Here is a 20,194-nt window from a genome sequence, read left to right on the forward strand (position 1 = left end):
CTTTTGAATAAGTTGACAGAATAATTAAATAATGGAAGACTAATATATTTTGTGCAATCATTTTTTTCTTGGCAAGAATTATTTATTTAATTCAGTGGAGGTCAAAACGCTTCTCTTACGGACGCTGCACGGTTAATAGGACTCCTCTTACATTCCCTTTGTTAATTCATGAGAGTATTTTTGCACCAAAAACACAAATAATTGGTAAGAGACAGGTGTACCACCAGTGGCTTTTTGAGTGCGCACTGGACATGGGGAATATGCTTATTTTTCTGCGCATTGAAAAGAGCAACCATGTGAGGGAAGGACAAAACACACAGGCGACCCAACCAGTTTCCACTTGTTTCCTTAAGGATCCCACTCACACTGGACGGAAATGGTGGTGTTTGGGGAGGTGAGTCTCAAAAACGCACCTCACGTTTAACCAAACGTGCCCTGTATTTCAATTCCATGTGTCACAGGACAGCTGTGTTGACATGCTCATTGGCCGGCAATTTGTATGTTGTTTGCTCTTGAACATTCACAACCAGAAATATTGCACTGCTCCACAATCTTCAAACCACCATTAGGAATTTAGCAACGGCCCAAAAGGTGCTTTGGCAAGACAGACTCTGAGGGGAGATGTGTACCAAAGACTCTTCCAAAGTGTCACCTGAATTTATCATCAATAATTAAAAAAACATAATAAATGATTAACGAGATTTCGAGGGAGAGAACTACATTCCAGTCGAGGCCCCTGCGGTGACTCTGGACAGGAGAAAACTTTCAGTGAGACAGAGAGTAAGCAGTGTTTAACCAAAACCTTGTGTCAGTGACCTGGCGGGATCCCACATGTTGACACTTGAGTTCAACCCCAAAAACGTGGCAGCTGGTTTCTACCTGTCTAGCTGCTGTTTCCAGACTAGTTCCTCTTGTTGGTTGGTGTTCAGTCAAGCACAGCCTGCTACAACCTCATTCCAATCCACCGAAAGTCATTGTTGAGCATCACTTAAAGCAATTAAAACAGGAGTTAAAATGGTCTTATCAATCTATACCATTTACATAATTAGTAATATATTACACACTTGAAGGGCTTGAAATGGTTTTAGTGATGTAACAATGTATTGTCAACTACTGTTAACAGAACATGAATGACACATCTCTGTCGTATAACAGTACAATTAAGAATAAACTGCTGGTAAAACAAATACTCCTCATGTTAAAAACCATCATGAAGGAGTACCTTTAGTGATTATGTGAAGCGTACCTAACCATGTGGGAAGTATAAACCATAGCATCTTCTATTTGTGAATAGATGAACAAGAAAAATCCACTTTTCTGTAAAATATCACTGTGGGATGTTGAAAAATTACATTGAATTCTACTGAAAGAAAACTACGAAATTCCTAGTAAAGACTTTAATTCGAAGCACTAGGGGTGAGTGGCACCATGCTCGTGGACCTGTGAAATCTCTGTGTTTACAAAATGACTTCTTTGTTCGTATAAAAGTTAACTAACATAAATACACAATGTGTAAAAACATGTGGCACATAAATTATGCATTGCAATGTTTCATGATGTTGAGTTATACTAGTATAGTAAAGACAAAACATTTCTCATTCCAGCACATGATCCCTTTCAAAGGGTACATTTGGCTTGTCAACAGAGGCAATTATGCACTGATAGGGAAAAAAAATAACAATCATATTTTACATGTAAATCATTCAATGGTTCCTTCAATGTGCAGGGGAGGGATATCAGCGGCACTTGAGAAAATCATTAGACAACTGTGGCCGCGTAGACATTCAACGCACCACCAGACAACGTCGTGTCGATTGGTGGTCACACTGCTCAATAGTTTTGACACTGAGTAAACGGTTTTGCTGAAAAGTAGAAAAAAGGTTAGACTTGAGACTGCTCTCTGAGGCTGATCATTCGAAGTCGTGGCCAGCAGAAGGCGCTACAATACAGATTCGGTGATTTCAGTAGGAGCTGGTAATAAATGAGAAGTGAGTCACACTGAAGATACTGACATTTTTCTGTACATTTCAAGTTGTCCATTTCATTGAGCGAAACCACCTTTTCTCCTTATTACATTGTAAGACACTGAAGAGCCAGGTTGCCGCCTTTGAATAGTCGAAGGACGTTCTCACTTCCCGGCCAGAGATTTTCCTTTTAAAGGCCACAGGACTGTTGATCTTATAAACAAACTGCGTCATTCTCATCACTGATGAAGCTTAAATATCTGCGCACTGCCACAGACTGCTGAGAGATCAACAATGTTGACAGACTTCGGTATTTTTGATAAATACGGGGGTAATCAGGTTGTTGCTGCTGAACCACTGGCTGTGGCCCTTTGACATTAAGATGACTTAGCTCTGCCAATGAAAATAGCTGTGTTTATATATTTGTACCAATTTAGTCAAACCTCTGATGTAATCTGTTTTGATTGTTTGACTGTGGACAACCATTTCAAAACACTGTGGAGAGAACCTAGCTTCATTTTTGATTCATGTGGTCTCCAGTTATTACAGAACTTATTCCTCCTCTTTCTGCAGCTCTTTTTTTTCCCAAATTCACACCACTTTACATTCATGTAGAAGAGAAAAGAAAAACATAAATAACATGAGAACGTATTGATAACAAATCTCTTTTCACGCCATATCCCCTGTCAGCTCAATGTGCCAGTACCAGCCCTATTTACTGTCAGTCTCTGCATACAATCAGAGACCTTAAAGAGCGATGCAGCAGCTTATAAACTGCATGATAAGATTATTACTGAGCAGAATTATGTGGCCATAAAGCAGAACAGATGTGGCCTTGTCTAAAAAAGCTCATATTTTTCCACACAGGAAAGGAAAGCCACCCTTCCCTGCGTGAAAAGTGTCCGAAATGGTTTTCAGGGGATTGAGGATCACCTTGGCAGCAGTCCGTTCCAGTTCTAAAGCAGTTTTTCAGAGTCCAGGAAGTCAGAGGAGAAGACACCCACTGGTGCTGACAACTCCAAAGTATTTGCACCCTCTGTGGGCACAGACAGGGTTAGATCCAGCCAATCCATATTATCCATGTTGGAGTTGTGAAGACTTATTGGGGAAGACTGTATGTTTTCACTGAACTCCAGCTCCATCGTGGCTAACGGGGAGTGTAGCCCTGTGCCGGGACTCAGTGTATCATCCAGGAGGGTCTCCAGCTGAGTGTCTGAGGGCAAGGCTGCCAAGCCGGTGGAGGGAGAAATTGTTGCATTAGGTAGCTGAGCCACTTGCACCAGGGGCGGAGGGCGAGATAAAACTGTGTTGATTGGAAGGGTTGTGACACAGGGTGTCACAGGCAGAGGCTTGTTGAAACTGGGAGGATCCTGCTTGATGAAGGGGGATATCTCTAAAAAATATATGAGAAAAACAAGGAGTGAGAATGCAAAGAGTTTATGATTGTTCCCTGAAATGGAAAGGGCCTGTATTTCTTACCCCCGCTTTCAATCAAAACGTCAAATAGGTCATCCATCTGCTGGCTTGCTGCGCACTGACCCTGAGGAAAGGAAGAAAAAAAAGTTAACCATGACAACAATTGAAAGAATACTGGCTGCCAAAGAATCAATGTTTCACCTGCGCAGCGGTGAACATGCGGGTCTGTTTGACCGCATCCTCGTAGCGAGGCGGATCTCTACTCTTTGACAACAGGTTTGAGTATTTGGTCTGTGGCAGGATCACGGTCGGCTGGCTGGGACGCGGTGACTTTTGGAGAAGAGGAGATAACAGGATTTGGTGCTTTTAAAAGCAATAAAATTGCTGTTTAAAATGTAAGACGAGATAAAGACAGGAGCAACTTTCACCTTGTTTATGGGTCCTTTTAGGACAGCTGGGCCAGAGGAGGCTCCTGCCAGATGCCCGCCTGCTGGGAATGTGCTGAGTAAGCTTTGTTCTGTTGCATCCATCCTCCATGTCTGCACAAAAATGTAGTGTTAATGTGATTGGTGCATTAAAATGCTTTTCAAAAAAGAAGACTCCCAAACTATTTTCGCAAGTGCAACTCAAATGCAACACCCGTCGTTGTTAAACGGTTACTGTACTTATCCTATTTAATTAACGTTATTTTGAAAGTTTTTATGGTAATATAAAGCTTCTGTGTAGAAATGATATATGTTTTATCGAGGCTGACCTGACAAGGACATATAAATTCTGATTAAACGCACATGTAACATTACATACGCTATCAAGTATAAAAACCCATTATTAAAAGTCCCATTATTTACTAACCCTTTCAGGATTTACAATTGTTGAAAATTAAACACACATTTTGCAGTTAACTACACTAACTGTAGTTGCATATTTCTCTCTCAGGGGCGGAGAAGGGAATTGTGGTCCACCTAAAACAAGATTTATTTCCAGTGAAGCATCACCACCTGTCACCCCACCAGTGACTGGTCTGCTATGCAGCTCAGAACAGTCCCCTCAGCCATTGCACTGTGGTTTCTGTTGCTAATTTGGGCTGGATGTTGGACTTGGAGCATGGGGTTGACAGAGGTCAGTCAAGGCAACACTGTCAGCCCTCACTCAGCATCTGCTCCAAGTTTCCATAAGCCGTCTTTTGATGTGAAAAGAGACAGATTTCACCACCAACCCCAAGCCTGTTATTACTGTTGCAAGATGAAATACACATTACCCAAGGCAGTGCATTAACCATGATAGATGGAAAAGCTCCATTATATGTATCATATTGGGCAGAAGAATCAAAAAACATGCACCAGATGTATGATGGTCAACACAGAATTCCTAATTTATGATTTCAGGTGCACACATTTTCCATTCTGGTGATCGCAAACTACTGAAGTTTGTACATGTGAGAGTAAAGAAGAACAACCAGAAAATCGCAGCTGATCGGAGTGGATAGAGAGATATGTGCAAACATTAGTTCTTTTGTTTACCTTTGTAAGAATCTGTGGATTGCATTGTTGTTGTAACGGATCTAAAGTCTTCTGTTTCTGTGGTACTTGTCCAGAGGTTGCGATGTGGCCCGAGGCTGTGCTGTGTAATTCAGTGCTGGTAACAGGCAGCTGGAGGGCAACTGCTGAGGCAGGACGTGCTCCTGCCTGGATGGGCTGCAGGGTTTCAGGCTGCTTAACTGTCTGGTGGCTGATGAGGAACTGATTTGGAGGCGTTAAATAACTCCGATCTGTCGCCTCCTCCTGCTTGACCGTGGCAGGCAGGCCTGGAGAGCTACAAGATGCTGAGCAGTTTGAGGGGGTCCTGTTTTCTTCTTTGACCTGGATGGGAGAAAGCGGGCTGAAGCGTGGGGGAGAATCACCTTGCTGACTTCTCTTTTCCACCTCCAGCTGTAACTTGAGCTCCTCAACAAGCCTCTGCTCCTGCTCCAATTTCCTCTTCAGCTCCTCGATTTGACGCTCCTTCTCATGCAGGCGTTTGTCCCTCTCACAAGACCCTGTTTCCTTGTGGCTCTCCCCCTGTGGAGAGCCAGCCTGAGTTGTAGACAAAGCTTCTGCCACCGCAGGACTGTCAGCCATACCACTGTCTTCTATGCCCATACTAAACACTTTGGAGACTACAGGTGACACAGGTGGGGTTAACTTTTTGTTTTCAGAGGGCGAAGCTACTGGGCCAGCTCTTATCTCCATGACAGCGGCAATCTGAACGCTGGAAGTCTCCTTATATGCCTTTAGCCTCTCTATCAGATCTGTCTTAGTCCCAGAAACAGGCAAAGATCTGAGTTTCAGCTCCATTTTCAACTCTGCAACCTGTAAGAGTATGAGGTTCTCATGAAACACAGCTCAAAATGTTGAACTTGTTCTCCCTCCAGCCCATGACCGGCAAAACTCACATACACACACCATTTGAGAAATATTGCGGTATTATTTAAACAATCTCTTCCATGTTTTGTAAGGCTGCACCCAGAGAGGATGACACATTTTCTCTCATTAAATAAAAGTTATGCATGCAAACATCAGCTCCTCTAGCTATATTTCAAATCAGCACGCCCACGGCAAACTCATTCATTGGTCAAATAAAAGGCAACGCCTAATCTCGAACATCAGCGGTTACTAAACAAATAATAAGGCTATCTCATCATTCAAGTAAACTCTCAGTTAAAATGCAAAGTTGTCATTTTGTCCAAAAAATATCCCCAGGATAAATGCAAGAAATAGAATAAATATTTTTTCTTAAAAACTTAAAAGGCCCGAATAATTAGAAATATAACAGGATGAAAGTGGTCATGTGGAAATTCCCTATAATATGTAGAACTTGAATAAGAATATGATGAATGACATCACACGTAACACAAAAGTCATTGTGTGAACCCTTGTGAACTCATGTGTTTCTCCTAAATCCAAAAATGTGAGAATCACTGCTTTGCATCATACATTTAGCACGTACCTTCATCTCATCCAGATTAACTGGTAAATGCTCTGACTTGCCATTGATCTGTGTGTGTCGGAGCTGCACAGGGGCAGACACAGCATTTCCACTCAGAACAGCACTAGAGCAGCTGGCTTGTACCTCAGTTGTTGGTCTATTGCAATTAGACAGAAAGGAAAAGGGAGTTGAGATGAGAGAGGGAATCCAAACTATCATTCATGTTTCACAATCAACAGTGTCGTAGAGGATGTAGCGGGCAGGAAATGTAAAGTATCGGAGACATACTGCAGCTGGGGACTTACTTTTGTTTGTTTAGAGTCCAGTCAAACCAAAAATATCATTAATCACACTGATTTTAGGGTAGGAACTGGAAACATGACATCAGTGGGAGGTTTAATTGGAAGTAAATAGCTAGTATGTAAATTAGCATGAATAAAAACTATTACATTTAGATGAAATAAGGGGTTTTGTTTTTTTTCAATCATTTCTTCTGTTTTCAATATAATGATACAAAGGTAGTTCCAGGGTGGTTAACATTGATGACTGGGAGCATCTTATTTAAATATCAACGATGTTTTAAGCAGAATTGTGACGAGTGAATCCATATCACTACTTTGGGAGTGTGTGAGTGCAATGTGTAATTTATCAGCCCGTAAATATTGACGTGAGGGTCGGGTTCCTTCTCTGTGTTTATTGTGTACGCAGACTGTTTATGATGCCGTACTTGAGAGGCGCAGGCAGGCTGGCTTGGTAGTTGTACTGATGCTGTTGCTGACTTAGGATCTGGAGCTGCAGGAATTGCTGCTGCTGCTGCAGGAGGCGAGCATAGGCAGAGTCCATCGGTACTTCAGTGAGCTCCTGTTTCTGGTCCGGGGGAATGTACTGGTGATACTTCAACTTTTTCACTCGTGGCTTTGGCTCTTTACTTTTTTTGCTGCGGCTTTTATCACCTGGTGTTTTAGGTAGGCTTTGCTGTGGAGCGGGTCACAGGGTAGAACATATAAAACAAGACATGGAACGTTTGATTGCCTGCAGCCTTAGGTGGAACAATGTCCTGGAACCTGAGGAGAACTGCAGGATGAGGAAATGGGTAGTGGAAATTTGACGCTTATTGTTTTACCACCTGCAAGTACAGGATACGAAAGAGGCTTGGCACACGAGCAGCTGGTTCTAGCTATGAAACCAGACTTTGACACTGGGTTAAACAAGCACACATCCTTCAATTTTCACTCCCAATTGTATTGCAAGGGAGGAAGAGTTCAGAGGACAACTGGATGATGATTTATGCTAAATAAAAGTTATTGCCTCACTCCCGTCTTTTGACTTTTGGCTTACATTTTGCACAGTCTGAATGGAAGAGTCTGTCATTTGATACTGAGTGAAGACAAACTGGCGCTGGCAAAGTTTTAAGCCTTTGGATTTGTGAAATGACTTCAAAACTCGTTGTTCTTTTCGCTGTGGAAAACTTTTATTCTGGCAGAAGGTTACATTAATAGCTACTTTATTTTGTTTATTCATCATAAATACTAATTTTGTGTCACATTGAAATCTAATGTCTATTAATGATGATAATATGGGTGAGTCAATGCTTCGTTTGCATTCATCTGTGAAAACTTTATGTAATTAACTTTCAATGAGGGTCAAGGAGACCAGCCTTTCCTGTGGGGTGAGTGGGTGTCACAGTCTTACTGAGTCCATATTTAGTCATGTAAGCACTAAGTTTTGACTAAACTGAAGGTGAAAAGGAAATATGAACCCATTCTTATCACCGCTTGGTCCCTTACCTTCTATTTTTCCTGGAGATGCCTTCTACGTCCGCGGACAATATTTTGCAAACAAACCTGGCTGAGGGCAAATGCCGTCTCTTCGACTCATTGCATTGGGGAATTTTTAGTTTTACAGAATTACCATAATGAGCTGGGTTTGACTTGATTGATTTTACAGTTCAGCTCACTCCAGATGCAATGAAATAAAGGCACCGTCCTTTCTTACTTTTTATTTCTCTTTGCCCCCCCCTCGCTCCAAATAATAAAAGCACAGGTACCGCAGAGGAAACCTAAAGAGACTCACCTTAACAAGAACTGGTCCTGGTGAGATTGCATTGCCTACGGCAGGAGCTGGTTGAGTCGTGGTTGATTGTTGGTTGCTCTGTTGCTCATTGGTAGACGCGACATTCTCCAAGTCTGAGGCGGACTGAGAGTTGGCTGGTGAGGGTTCCTAAATCAAGCAGAGTCAAAGACAGTAACCACATGAACAGTTAGAAAAGAATAATAGAATGGCTAAAGAATCACAACAACCCAAATAAATGTTACTGAGAAAATCATCACAATAGATACAGTATTTCTGGTTGGTAACTGCTTTTAAATCTCATTTTTTCTTTTTTTTTGTTATCCATTTGTCTGTTGTCAAATGCGGTTCATGCACACCATATCCCAACCCCCCCTTTTTTTTTACATTTCAACATTTGGATTCTAGAAAATTAAAATCTTTCAAACAGAGAATTAATATTGTACCATTTGCATTGAAAGGTCAGGGGTGGGATGAAAGAATATTTCAACATTAAATTAGAAGACTTGTTTGAGGTGCTGCTGATGTGGACCGGCAGCAGTTGTGCAGCAGTCACTGAGATCTGAAGTTACTGTCTGGATGACTACTAGTGGTGGAGAATTTTGTTTATTTCTTTTTCTGGGTTTCCTTCATGAATGTTTTGTACTGTTCCGTGCGGGGAATTTAAAGTGAGGTGTCAAGTACCACTGCAGGCTAGCTGTAGTTTCATGCAGATTCAACTTGTGCGGATGCAGGAATTTGGAGGAATGACAGCAGTTGGATTCTCTTTTGTTCACAAACACAATGATGTTGAAATTTCTTTTTAACAAAATAATGGTGTATAATATTTGACAAGAGGTGAATACATAACAAGCTTTGAAGAAAGTAAAAGAAATAAAGTGATAGGGTCTGGTTGAGCCGCTGGCCCCATTGACCTGTGAGAACGGCTCAACTATTAGTTTTTCCTTTCTGTAATTATGCAGTTCTGAAGGTGTTCAATATCTGGGAGTCCTTTGTGTGAGGGACCAACGGGAGGCGGAGAGGTGATGTCCTTAAAAGGAGTTGTTTTTCTCTTATTATGATGACTTCCTACATGGACATATGAGTTAATAGTTAATGTGCTGTGGTGTTTCTTTGATAGGCCCAGTGACTGGACATTGCAGAGTTATGAGCCATCCACTGATGTCTGAGTTCTACTTTTTTACAAAAAGCTTCATCTTGTGCCATTTAAGACTACATTAAAAATGCAAGGATTTAGTTTGTACTTTTTGAAGACTTTAGTATTAATACATGGGGCTCAGTTTAAAGTTAAGCAAGATAACGTTGTCATATTGTCGCTTTAACCGCAGACAGCCTAATTTATCCACTAACATTATTTTCCAAATATTGATGGGTTCACCTGTGTGGACGAGTTCACAGGAGAGGAAGCTGTCTTGCTTGGAGAAGCAGAGCTTGCGTTGGTCGGATCCTGTTTTGGGGAAACTGCATCACTGCTGTCTTCATTGAAGTTGTATACATCTGCATTATCACCTTGGGGAACATCACCTAAAAGTATGAAAGATAGATTATTATAGCCATTTTTTTTGATGAATTAGATGTGAAAAAAAACAAGCCTTGTGTATAAAAAAAGTGAGTTGACGAAAAACACGAGTGAAGTAGTTAAACTATTCTCATGACAATACACCCAATATATTTGGTAAAATCAAACGTATATAGAGGTCCATAATCAAGACCTTAAATAAATAAAAAATATTAACACACACAAACAAGGGGGAATTTGCTTTTTGTTGCAACAGCTCCTGCTCACAGCGTACAGTTGAGAAATATAAGCATCTAAGTGAAAGAACAAAAATAAAACTCATTAAGAGATAATAATTTAGAGAATAAAGATAAAGTAATGTAAAATATAAACAAGGTAGATTCAATTATATTTACTAATATGTATTCTGGGTTCTTGCACTATTAGTACAATATACTGTTATTATACAACTATGGCCCAGCATAGCTGCATCCGTTTATATATAAATATATATGTATATATACATATATATATCTCTCTCTATATATATAAATTGAAAGTAACGCAGCTATTCATTTTAGGTACATTTTTGCTTTCATTCCATTCCCCTGGTCCTGCAAGCTTTGCGACATCTCCTGCCTGCTCTCCATAAAAACGTATGTGTTGAGATGTTCTTTTTCTCAAGATTTATTACACACGTGATTCCTTTGTTTGGATCCAACTACCCAACCAGACCAATACCATTGTCTTAATTACAATCATTTATTGGCTCTTAAATCTCTGTCCTTGGTCTTTTAACCATCTTCGAGACTGGAGTTGAAAAGCACTATCATGCTAAAGAGGATCTTGAATGGGCTTCGACAGGATTTAGGATCCTGTGATCATCTTCACAGCTTTTAAAAAGCAAAAAAAAAAAAAAAAAACAATTACAAAATATAACAATATATAAAACATCTATTATTACATATTATTATATGTCTTCGTAAATAATGTTGATTGCACATTTCAGATTAAGTTGCTGCACAGATGCTCCTTTGTTTCTCGTGTTAATAGCCAGGGTGAAATATTGCAATATGATATTTTCTGGAACTCTAAATAGTAGTTTGGACTGTGTTCAACTTAAAGCTGTGGTTGTTTCATTTTTCCCAGATAACCTGTAGTTAAACTCGAGTGTCCAAATATGCAATTACAATCCCTGACTAACTGCCCCCATTTAATATTCATTTCTTTTGATGTCACTCCCATCTGATCCAGCTGACAACGACACAGAACAGATGTCAAAATTATATTATGTCACTGTAGACATTTTAACTTGGCAAATAAATAAAGCACACATTCCTTTCATTGCACTTGTGCCAGTTCTCAGAACATGCCGGTGTCCACTGTCATCCATCAGCATGACTTACACACCTGTATCGAACAGCCAACATTTTGTCAGCTGTGCTTTTCTGTCCAGGACGAACCAAAAGGTCGAGAGTGTTGAGTTACTGTGTTTATTCATGTGGCATTAAAATCGTGAAAATACATTTCTGCTCGCTGGTCCAATAGCAGTGAGAATATGGTCGAGTATATACCGTCAATGACCTCTTTGACACCCGAGCCAACAGGTAGGATGTTCTTCTCCACCAGCTCCATAGGGCCGGGTCGCTGAGCAATCTTCTCGTTGAGATCATCGGCCAGTCTGGCTCGCTTCAGCTTCATCTGTGTGGCCTGGACGAACGGCTCGGCTTGCGACTCTGACAAACACACAGCGGCTCATCATTTGTTATCAAGTAACAATCATTGCACTTCCTGGCTGCTGAGTCAGGATGTCTCACGGTATGATCAGCCGCAAGTCTCAAAAATAGCAACACATGCAGATGGATGGATTTTAGTCATCTGTGATATCGAGCCTCTTAAAATAATATACACTGGAGGGAATATTACCTTTAAGTATGTGCATACGGACCAACTCAGAGCGCTCAGGTCTGCTGCAGAGTTTGTGCTTTAAGAAGCTCCCGGTCTATTAAAATAAGACATTTTAAAAAAAAAATCTCAGACAAGGGCACAACTTAGGGGAAGATGAGTGACTGCGGTGCGCTGTCTTACCCTGGCTCTCTCCAGGCTCCGAATCTGCTCATGGAAGGTAGCGGGCTTTTTCAGAGCTGTGGGAAATTGAATCGACAACATTCGTAATCTAATTGCTGAAAATACTGTGTTTACATATCATCTCCAACTAAATGTTCTTTCCATTCCAACATAAAGTATTTCAGACTTAGGTGTGTTCACCATATTTTAAGTCCCGCTGTTTTGCTGTCGCTATATTATAAGTGGATAATGGGTATTACGCAAGATTTGTAAAGTATACACTATTTGAAAAGCAGCTAAAAACTATTACCAAACTACTTTCCAATAGGAATTAGGAGGCCACATCCCTGCGGAAAATGAAAGCTGGTAAATGTGTAAATTACAGTTAAGCCATCTGTAAAGTTAATCATTATGTGTGTTTAACATTTTGAACTGAGAGCACAGTAGTTTGGCCTGAGGTGGAAATATCTCAACTGTATCATTTAACTTGGGACTCAAGGACATTGTCGGGGTGATGGTCCTGGATATACTTTAATTGAAAGCCTATAATGGTCTCCATATGATCTTTTCGGATAATGGGGTTTGATGAGTTATCGGGAAGTCAGCTCCTCCTGCAGTGAAAATGTCTACGGTGTCCCAGGAAACTCCCGTCGCGCTGGCTCACTGATCAGTCACCTCTGCTAGGATGAGCACTGTTTGGTTTAAGGACACAAGGGCTGGAACGGAGCTCTGAGGAATGTGTCAGAGGAGCAAAGCAAAACATTCCTGCTCATCCCCAAAGCTCATTGCATACCTACCATAAGCCCGTATGTGTGGGAGCAGCAGAGTGCTTTTAGACAATTGCTTGGGAGATTTGTGTGCAGGCCTCACTTGGCAAGGGCACAGAGGGGTGACTGACCTCCACTGAAGGCCCAGTCGCTGACTCATGAAGCTTCTTGATGCCAGAGAGGAGCTGAAAGCCTGACTGCGGGGGGGCTTCGCAAGAACGATCAGAACACGGAGCAAGAGATGCATCTGTTTCTCTGTGTACCTTTGTAGTTATCAGCATGACTCTTATAGTTTATCTTTTGCAGGAGGTAACAGCTCCCACCCAGGCAGGGTAGCACTGGCATAGTCACAATGTTTGCTACGCTGAAAGAGAATAGTTGGGCAACTTAGAATTGAAGCTCGTCTTCTCATGCATGCAACTGCTAACCTATGTTTTGACGCTGTATTCAAATACCTGTGTCATTTTTCTGAGATATACATTGCAATTAGTTGGAACGGGATTCATAAGATGACACAATGAAAAATTAGTAACCTGTTTATACTCTCCTGTAAAATAGCCCAAATCCCTCCCTAGGCCAAATCATTAGTGATAAACACAGGTTCATCAGGAATTACTCAGATTCACTCTGACTACAGAATCAGAATCAGCTTTAATTTCCAAGTAATTTCGTACCTACAAGGAACTCTGTTACCCTATGTACTGACATGAAGGTAAACAATGACCTGACAGCGGACATTATAAACATCACAAAATACAAAGAGGAAGAGACCAGAAGCAGAGATACCTCCAATACTGTCTAAAATGCAGTACTAATATACATGCCTAAGCACAAAGCTAATGTCATGAAATAAAACATAGCCCTGAGACGGTGCGTTGCTATTTGAAAGCTAGCTGCATTAAGACTGAATAATGTTTTATATGATATCATCATTCTATCCACTGGAACAGGAGCAGTTTTCACAATTGGCTGATACAGAAATTTGAGTATTATCAGCAGCATTGGGAAAAGAAAAGTCTTAATATATGCCTCCTTGCTATTTTTTTTTTTCCTGATTCTGATATTGAGTTCAATCTCAATTTGTTTTTAGAGTTTTTTAAGAGTGAAAATAATTGTACTCTTTGATGTGTATGTTAAACTAAACTTACCAGATGTGGTAATTTTTAAAAAAATGCATAGTGACTACTCACGGGGCATGATCCCCTGCTCCACCAGTTGCTCCCGAGTTTTCCTCTGCTGCAAGCAAAGCTGGAGGACTGTGAGAATGCAGATAAGCAGAGGTCAGAATGAAGCTGCTCCAATTCCCTGTTATTTAGCAAACATCTTGGTTCTCATAAGGACATAACCGCGTTTGAATAAAACAAACTTTGCTTTTCACCAATAAACAATGCCCGTGTTCACACTTTAAACCCTCTTCACTACCACAGACATCCTTTTCACTTCCTGTTGGATTTCAACTTAGGTTATCTAAATACCAGCATTTTTGAGCTCAAAGATTCAAGGGGCATGGTGAGATAGGCTGTCTCCAGCAGGGTGGATTCGATGAACAATTTAAAGGCAGAAGAGGGAACCATGACCAGGCCGTGGCCAAGACAATGGATAAAGCGAGTGGGTCATAGAGTCAGTGAGCCACGTCTTTCCAGAGAATTGGTTTTAAAACACAATTTGGCTTCGCTTGTATGAATGCTGATCAGCTGAGTCCACAACAAGTCTAAAAATTTAGTACCCGCACGCTAGATCTTATACAGTATCTCAGGAAAAAGTAGGACCGAAATCTGCTTTAGTGGCTTGGACTTAGATACCTGTTTTGGCTGGATGCGGATTTGCTGATACATGATGTGGGTATAACGGCTCTCCGACAAACGGAAGAACATCAAACAAATGGACCTCTTCCAGCAGAAATAGTTGGCCCCACATACAGTACTTGGAGAGTCTTCAGTACTATTTTCTCATCAATATAAACAGTGGTAAGATCCCGGTTTAAACATTCATAAACAAGCAAGCGTGGATATGTTATTTCAGTGAAATAACACGGCTCAGCGGGGGGAAAAAAAAAAACTCTTTGAAGGCAAAGGTGGTGTGTGATGCTGTTGAACCAGACGACAACGCGAGGCACACGAGGCACTCATTGTCACCACTCTAGTAAAGTGAAGCTGGCTTAGCTTCATTTACACAGTGGCTCAAGGGAAACAGCTACTCCCATTCACACACATAAAAACACACACGGACCTGCTCGACTCTCCTGGGAAAGGCACTGCGTCTGAACAGGCCTCTCTGACTCACTCTAGCAAAAATAAACTGGGCAGCTGTGAGAACAAGGCCTGGGAACCATGAAATTTGGGGGTGGTTAAGTGGGTGGGATCTCCAGTTGTATGTGGAGTCAAGGGGACACTCATGGGCTACGACTTGAGGGTGAGGGAATGCAGGGAGACAAGAACCGAGGGGTGGGAGGCCGAGTCCACTCTCACAGCAAGCCGTTAACGATAAGCCAGAGAACACACGCTGTAAAACTAAATGCTCCATGTAAGCCGTTTCGTACACTATTATTCACTATTAAGACACTTAAATAACATAAATGTGCTACGTTGCTGTACAATGCCCTTTCTATGTGAGGATATTAATTACTAATATTACCAATTGGCAAGTTAGGTTGCTTTAAGGGAGATCAAGTTTTAAGAAAAAAATTAAAGGATCTACGCAGTGTAATAAAAATAAAACACGAGAGCTCTGGACTTGGTTGGCTTTTTGAGTACAAGAGATATTAATTGGCCATGTTAAGGGTATCAAGTTAATTACTCAAACTGACTGTAATGACTTTCAGGTGAAAAACTGAGCGAACTAAAACATTAGCGCTGGCAAGCTACACCTATTGGAGACGGACTCCATTCAAGGCCTGGATAGCTACCTTGAACAGGCTCATTTTGACGCCTTTGTCCAAACAAAGTTTCCTGCACGAGTTTTCGGACACTTTAATCACCATCTTGGGTTTCCCCGGCGCTTTGCATGGTGCGGTCTGTTTGCATCCCAAATTCTGTTGGAACACTGAGGAACCAAGTGATGGCAGAGTGATTCCACTCAAAAGCTGCTTTTCCTTATTAACAACTGAGAAATGTCAACATTGGTTATCAGACACATCCAGCTGGCAGAAGATCTGTTTTTTCATTATACCTGAATAAGAAATTTACTTCAATTTTAGATGAAGAAAACAACAACTCTAACTAAATTCTTTAAGTTCTTTAAATTACTGACGTTTATATTCCCCGAGTCTTTTAAGGTAATCAGTGGGACCGAGTGTTTCAGTTCTCTTTAATTTCTAGTGATTTATATTGCATTGTACTGCTATTTCCTCTCACAAACCCAGACCAGCGAGACCAACGTCTCCAAGACACTGATCCAATTCAGATTGCAAAAGTTGCTACATTAATATTACTATTACTTGGATGGAACGCCGCATATTATTCATCTGTGAATCCATATCATTTTGTTGCTCAGAGGGAAAAAAAAAAGGTTTAGTCCGTATGGTGATATAACGCATACCTAGAGGTCGTCCTCTCTGTGTGACAGTTTGTGCTTAAAGTGAACCCTGGCTAACCTTTCTGTGATGCAAACTGGCTCCACTCTCCTGCTCACCGGCAGAGTGTAAACAGAGGTTGTACCAAAACACTCGAGAGAGAGCTGCTCTTAAATCCCTGTGTACTGATGTCATCTCTAATCCCCGACCCATGTCGTTTGGAGCAAATCATTCTCGGCAGTCTCCCATCAGACCATTTATTTCATTTCATTTTTTTTTTTGTCAAGACAGTACAAATAAAACAGTTTGTGTGGCTTCGGAGGAAGATGAATTCCATTTAGAAGCACAGTGACACTGGGTTATGTTGATGTTACAGTTATAAATACCAAAGTTGACTCTAAACAGAACCCAATTTTAGTATTTCAGGGAGCAAAACCCTGTTAATAAAATTATGGACATACAGTGGATTTTTATGTAGCAATACTATTAACATAACAGATTTCTCTATGAGGCTCTGAACTTTTAATTGATGGTTTGATGAAAACATCTGAGCTGGCAGTATCTTATTGTTTTTGTAATGATGGCTTTGTCAACTTGCATCATTTGGCCAAAGCTGTACATTTTAAATCCTTATTAGATTACAACACATTTGCTTTAATGTCATTATTAACAATTATACGTTTCTTAATGAATCATTGCACAAAACATGGGTCTGTGAGTTTTAGCTCAAAGGTAGTTTGGAATCTACCATAAAATAAACCCAGATCCAATCCAAAGATTTCAAGTGGGTGGATTCACAGTTGAGTTAAAAAAAAGGAAACAAAAACTAATATAAAGAGTTCTGTATCGCATCAAGACTCTCCACAAAGTAACATATTCCATGTGTATAGAGACTGAACTCATTGTGGCAACAGACTCTTCAAGATATGCTCAGAGATCTCCATCCTCCTGGAAAACACGAAATCTAGGAGATGGGCTGGGATAATTGGCAGACAGTTTTTTACTCATATTTCCCAGTTCAAAGAAGGTCTAAGAAGGTCAAAGAAGGAGTAATTTTGAGACCTCACAGACGGTGAAAAGGTAAATAAGCCCCCCTGTCCACCTGATCTGCCCCACATGATACGGCTGTCAGGTTTCGGAAGACTTGTGCAAAATCAATGAGGGCTCGGCGCTACTGCTGCTGGCAGCTTTTCCCGTCAAGATAGAGGAACTGACGTAGACCTGGTAATATGTATGGTTGCCTGGGTACTTTATTTTCTTCAGGGGCAACTAGTTACAGTAAAATCAATCTCCATCAATAAGGGCATAGAGGTGGAGATTAAACCCACTGGCACTGAAGGCAAGACGCTGGCCAAGGGAGACTGTCCTTGATAGATGCTCTGAGACTTAATCTCAAAAAGCAGTAAGATTTGGGGTTGTGATGCCTGATGGCACCATCTGTTCAACTTGAATTTAGTGTAGCTCCAATGCTTGTCACTATTTTTATTCTTATACTGTAGCAATGACATCTGCCAAGAGACTACGGATCGAACGCTCGTTTCTCCGAGGCCATTTGTTTCTCATCGATCTGGGATGGCGATCGCAGAGATTACAGAGCGGGGGATAGGGACCTCCTGTGTGTTGTGACAAGACATTGGTTTCTCCGAGATTTGTGCTGGTGCTACTCGGCCATGTCCAGCCACACAAGCCAGGTTTTGCTAGAGTTCAGAAAACAAGTGCAGAGAAGAAGCCAATCTCTTTGCATGCCCAAACTTAAAGGACTGATATACAGCACCTGATTGTGCCACGTGCCCTTTCATTTGCACTTGTGTGCAATTTGTATGCCGTGGACATTCATTATGTATTGTTTTTTTCTCCCTTCAAACCACAACATTTTATTCAAACACTTTGATGCTGTGGATATGAGTCACCTCTGCATCGCCTGCTTGGTTTCCTGCCAGTGAATATTATTGAATTGTTTTACACATGGAACATGCATCTTGGTGGGGAGATAGTGTCTTCACTCAGTTTTCAGGGCAAACAAACATTTTATCTTGGCTGGCCATGAATAATATTGTTAGCTGACATAAAAAAAGAGGAGGGGTAAAAATATGGTGTAAAAGCAAAGAATAAGTGACACTGATAAGAAACTGCTATCATAACTGCAAAAATAGCATGATGGCCCCAGCTGAACATCATTCACTCATTTGATTGTTTACACACACACGCACGCACACGCGCACACACACACACACACACACACACACACACAGACACACACACACACACACACACTTCCTATAATCTCCCAAATGTTATGCAAGTTCAGTGGCTTATAATGTTATATCTGTTAGTAACATCTTATTTGAGAGTAATGTTGTATTAAATTTGTTGGCTGCAATATGCTTTAATTATATTTGCATCTTACGCATGTTATATAATTCTGGGGTTACCACATACTTATAAACTGTTCTGTGTGCTTCACTGATGGTTTTCCTCCCATGGGCATTCAGCTTTCAGTTAATCCCAGTTCTACTTAAAATGGAAAATTTTATGTTTCCAATTCTATAATCATTAGTGCAAGTTGCAAGTTTGTACTTGTGCTTAAATTATTCATACTAACTTTCTTATTCATTAGTTCTTTGATAGTTCACCAATGCTTATGGTCTAAACAAACAGATTTATACTTTCAGTTTAAAGTTTCAAGTTATAGTTGACTTAAAGTTAACCATCTTTACATGTTTTCTTATTTTGTCTATGCCACAAGCACTGCATGCAACATTCTGTTTGACTGTATCTGTGAATTTAAACAGTTGCTTTTGTTAAAGCTATTCCAAAGTTTTATCTTTTCTTTTTCCATCACATCATGGTTAAGCAAGCGCGACAAAGGCATTTCCCAGGTGGGCTTGTGAAATATTTATTATTCAATAAATACTCATAAATGTGAATTCACAGATATATCAGTAAATTAAAGTAAGTGTAATAAATATGCATACATTTTGTACGTCACTGACCGAAATATGCTTACAGATGCTGATTAAAGTAATCACCCGTATATCTACGCATTGGACGTCAGAATAACCGTTGCGTTCCTGTCTGCTTCAGTAGGAATACATGCAAAAAATCCAAATGGATGTTGTAAGGGAAAAGAATCAAATCAACTACAAGACTGTACTAAGAAAGCATCCGTAATATATAATATGCGTATTTTTGCCCAGTTTTCTCTTTCACTGTCTGAAATTTCATCTCTTTTGGAAGCAGAGTCGGTCTTCTTACTGGGGACACAAAACCGTCTCCCATAAGAAAGATGCTCAGCCAGAAGCCAGTGTGATGAGGTTGGCTGTTGACTTGTCATTTCTTGGTATGACTGAGTCTACGTCATTACAACTCAGCTGCAAGAACATTCAGCACCATTAATATATAGAAAAAGCCGGAGGGATCATTTGCACCACTATACAAATATATAAATGTTGTACTGGAACACAAGCAGAATGGAAAAAAAAAAAAGAAAAGCACCTGATTTGAATTTACCCCTGCAGATGGAGGGGGTCTCCACATCAAGGCACGCCATAGAGGACAGTGGTGGTCTGCTTGGGGGCCAGGTCTGGAGTCCCATGGAGTGATGAGTCCAGTGGAGAACAGGGAAGTCGGGGAGTGAAAAGACTCTGAGCAAACGACAGCTGGCTCTCGGTGCTGCATGCAGTCCCTCCTCTCAGGCTATGTGCTGGCCTCAGCTGAGATAATGTGAGTGTGTGCGGTTGTGCGTGTGTGTGTGTGTATGTGTGCGTGCGTGCGTGCGTGTGTGTGAGCCTGCTCGATCCACGTCAGGAGGAGGGAACACAGTGCTGCTCATGTTAACCCTCTATAGGTCACCCTGCTTCAATCGAAGAACACTCATTAAACTTGCACACAAGAAGTTGACTATCCTATTGAAGTCTTAAGTCAGTATGTTTAGGTT

At 40.9% G+C, this 20,194-nt stretch overlaps 1 protein-coding gene across 3 annotated transcripts; it reads right to left on the reverse strand.

Annotated features, from left to right (window-relative positions):
- Window positions 1-48: 48 nt before the first annotated feature.
- On the reverse strand, window positions 49-19,940 carry mrtfbb (myocardin related transcription factor Bb). 3 transcript variants are annotated; one of them, XM_086175553.1, is made up of 14 exons: window positions 19,768-19,940; window positions 13,937-14,002; window positions 12,001-12,056; window positions 11,839-11,914; window positions 11,487-11,648; window positions 9,793-9,938; window positions 8,418-8,564; window positions 7,072-7,319; window positions 6,366-6,501; window positions 4,901-5,728; window positions 3,809-3,919; window positions 3,582-3,710; window positions 3,444-3,504; window positions 49-3,357 (listed from the first exon to the last, which is right to left on the reverse strand). In XM_086175553.1, the coding sequence occupies exons 1-14, from the start codon at window positions 19,850-19,852 to the stop codon at window positions 2,921-2,923; spliced, it is 2,688 nt and encodes an 895-aa protein (XP_086031679.1). In that variant the 5' UTR covers window positions 19,853-19,940; the 3' UTR covers window positions 49-2,920. The 3 variants fall into 3 exon arrangements, with proteins under 3 accessions (XP_086031679.1, XP_086031678.1, XP_086031680.1); XM_086175552.1 differs by having other exon boundaries at window positions 19,753-19,940; XM_086175554.1 differs by lacking the exons at window positions 13,937-14,002; window positions 19,768-19,940 and adding an exon at window positions 12,878-12,951 and having other exon boundaries at window positions 50-3,357.
- Window positions 19,941-20,194: the final 254 nt, after the last annotated feature.

The sequence above is a fragment of the Fistularia commersonii genome, chromosome 28 (genome assembly GCF_037954325.1).
Source record: "Fistularia commersonii isolate RoL2024-O1a breed Wild chromosome 28, RoL_Fcom_v1.0, whole genome shotgun sequence".
Classification (NCBI taxonomy): Eukaryota; Metazoa; Chordata; class Actinopteri; order Syngnathiformes; family Fistulariidae; genus Fistularia; species Fistularia commersonii.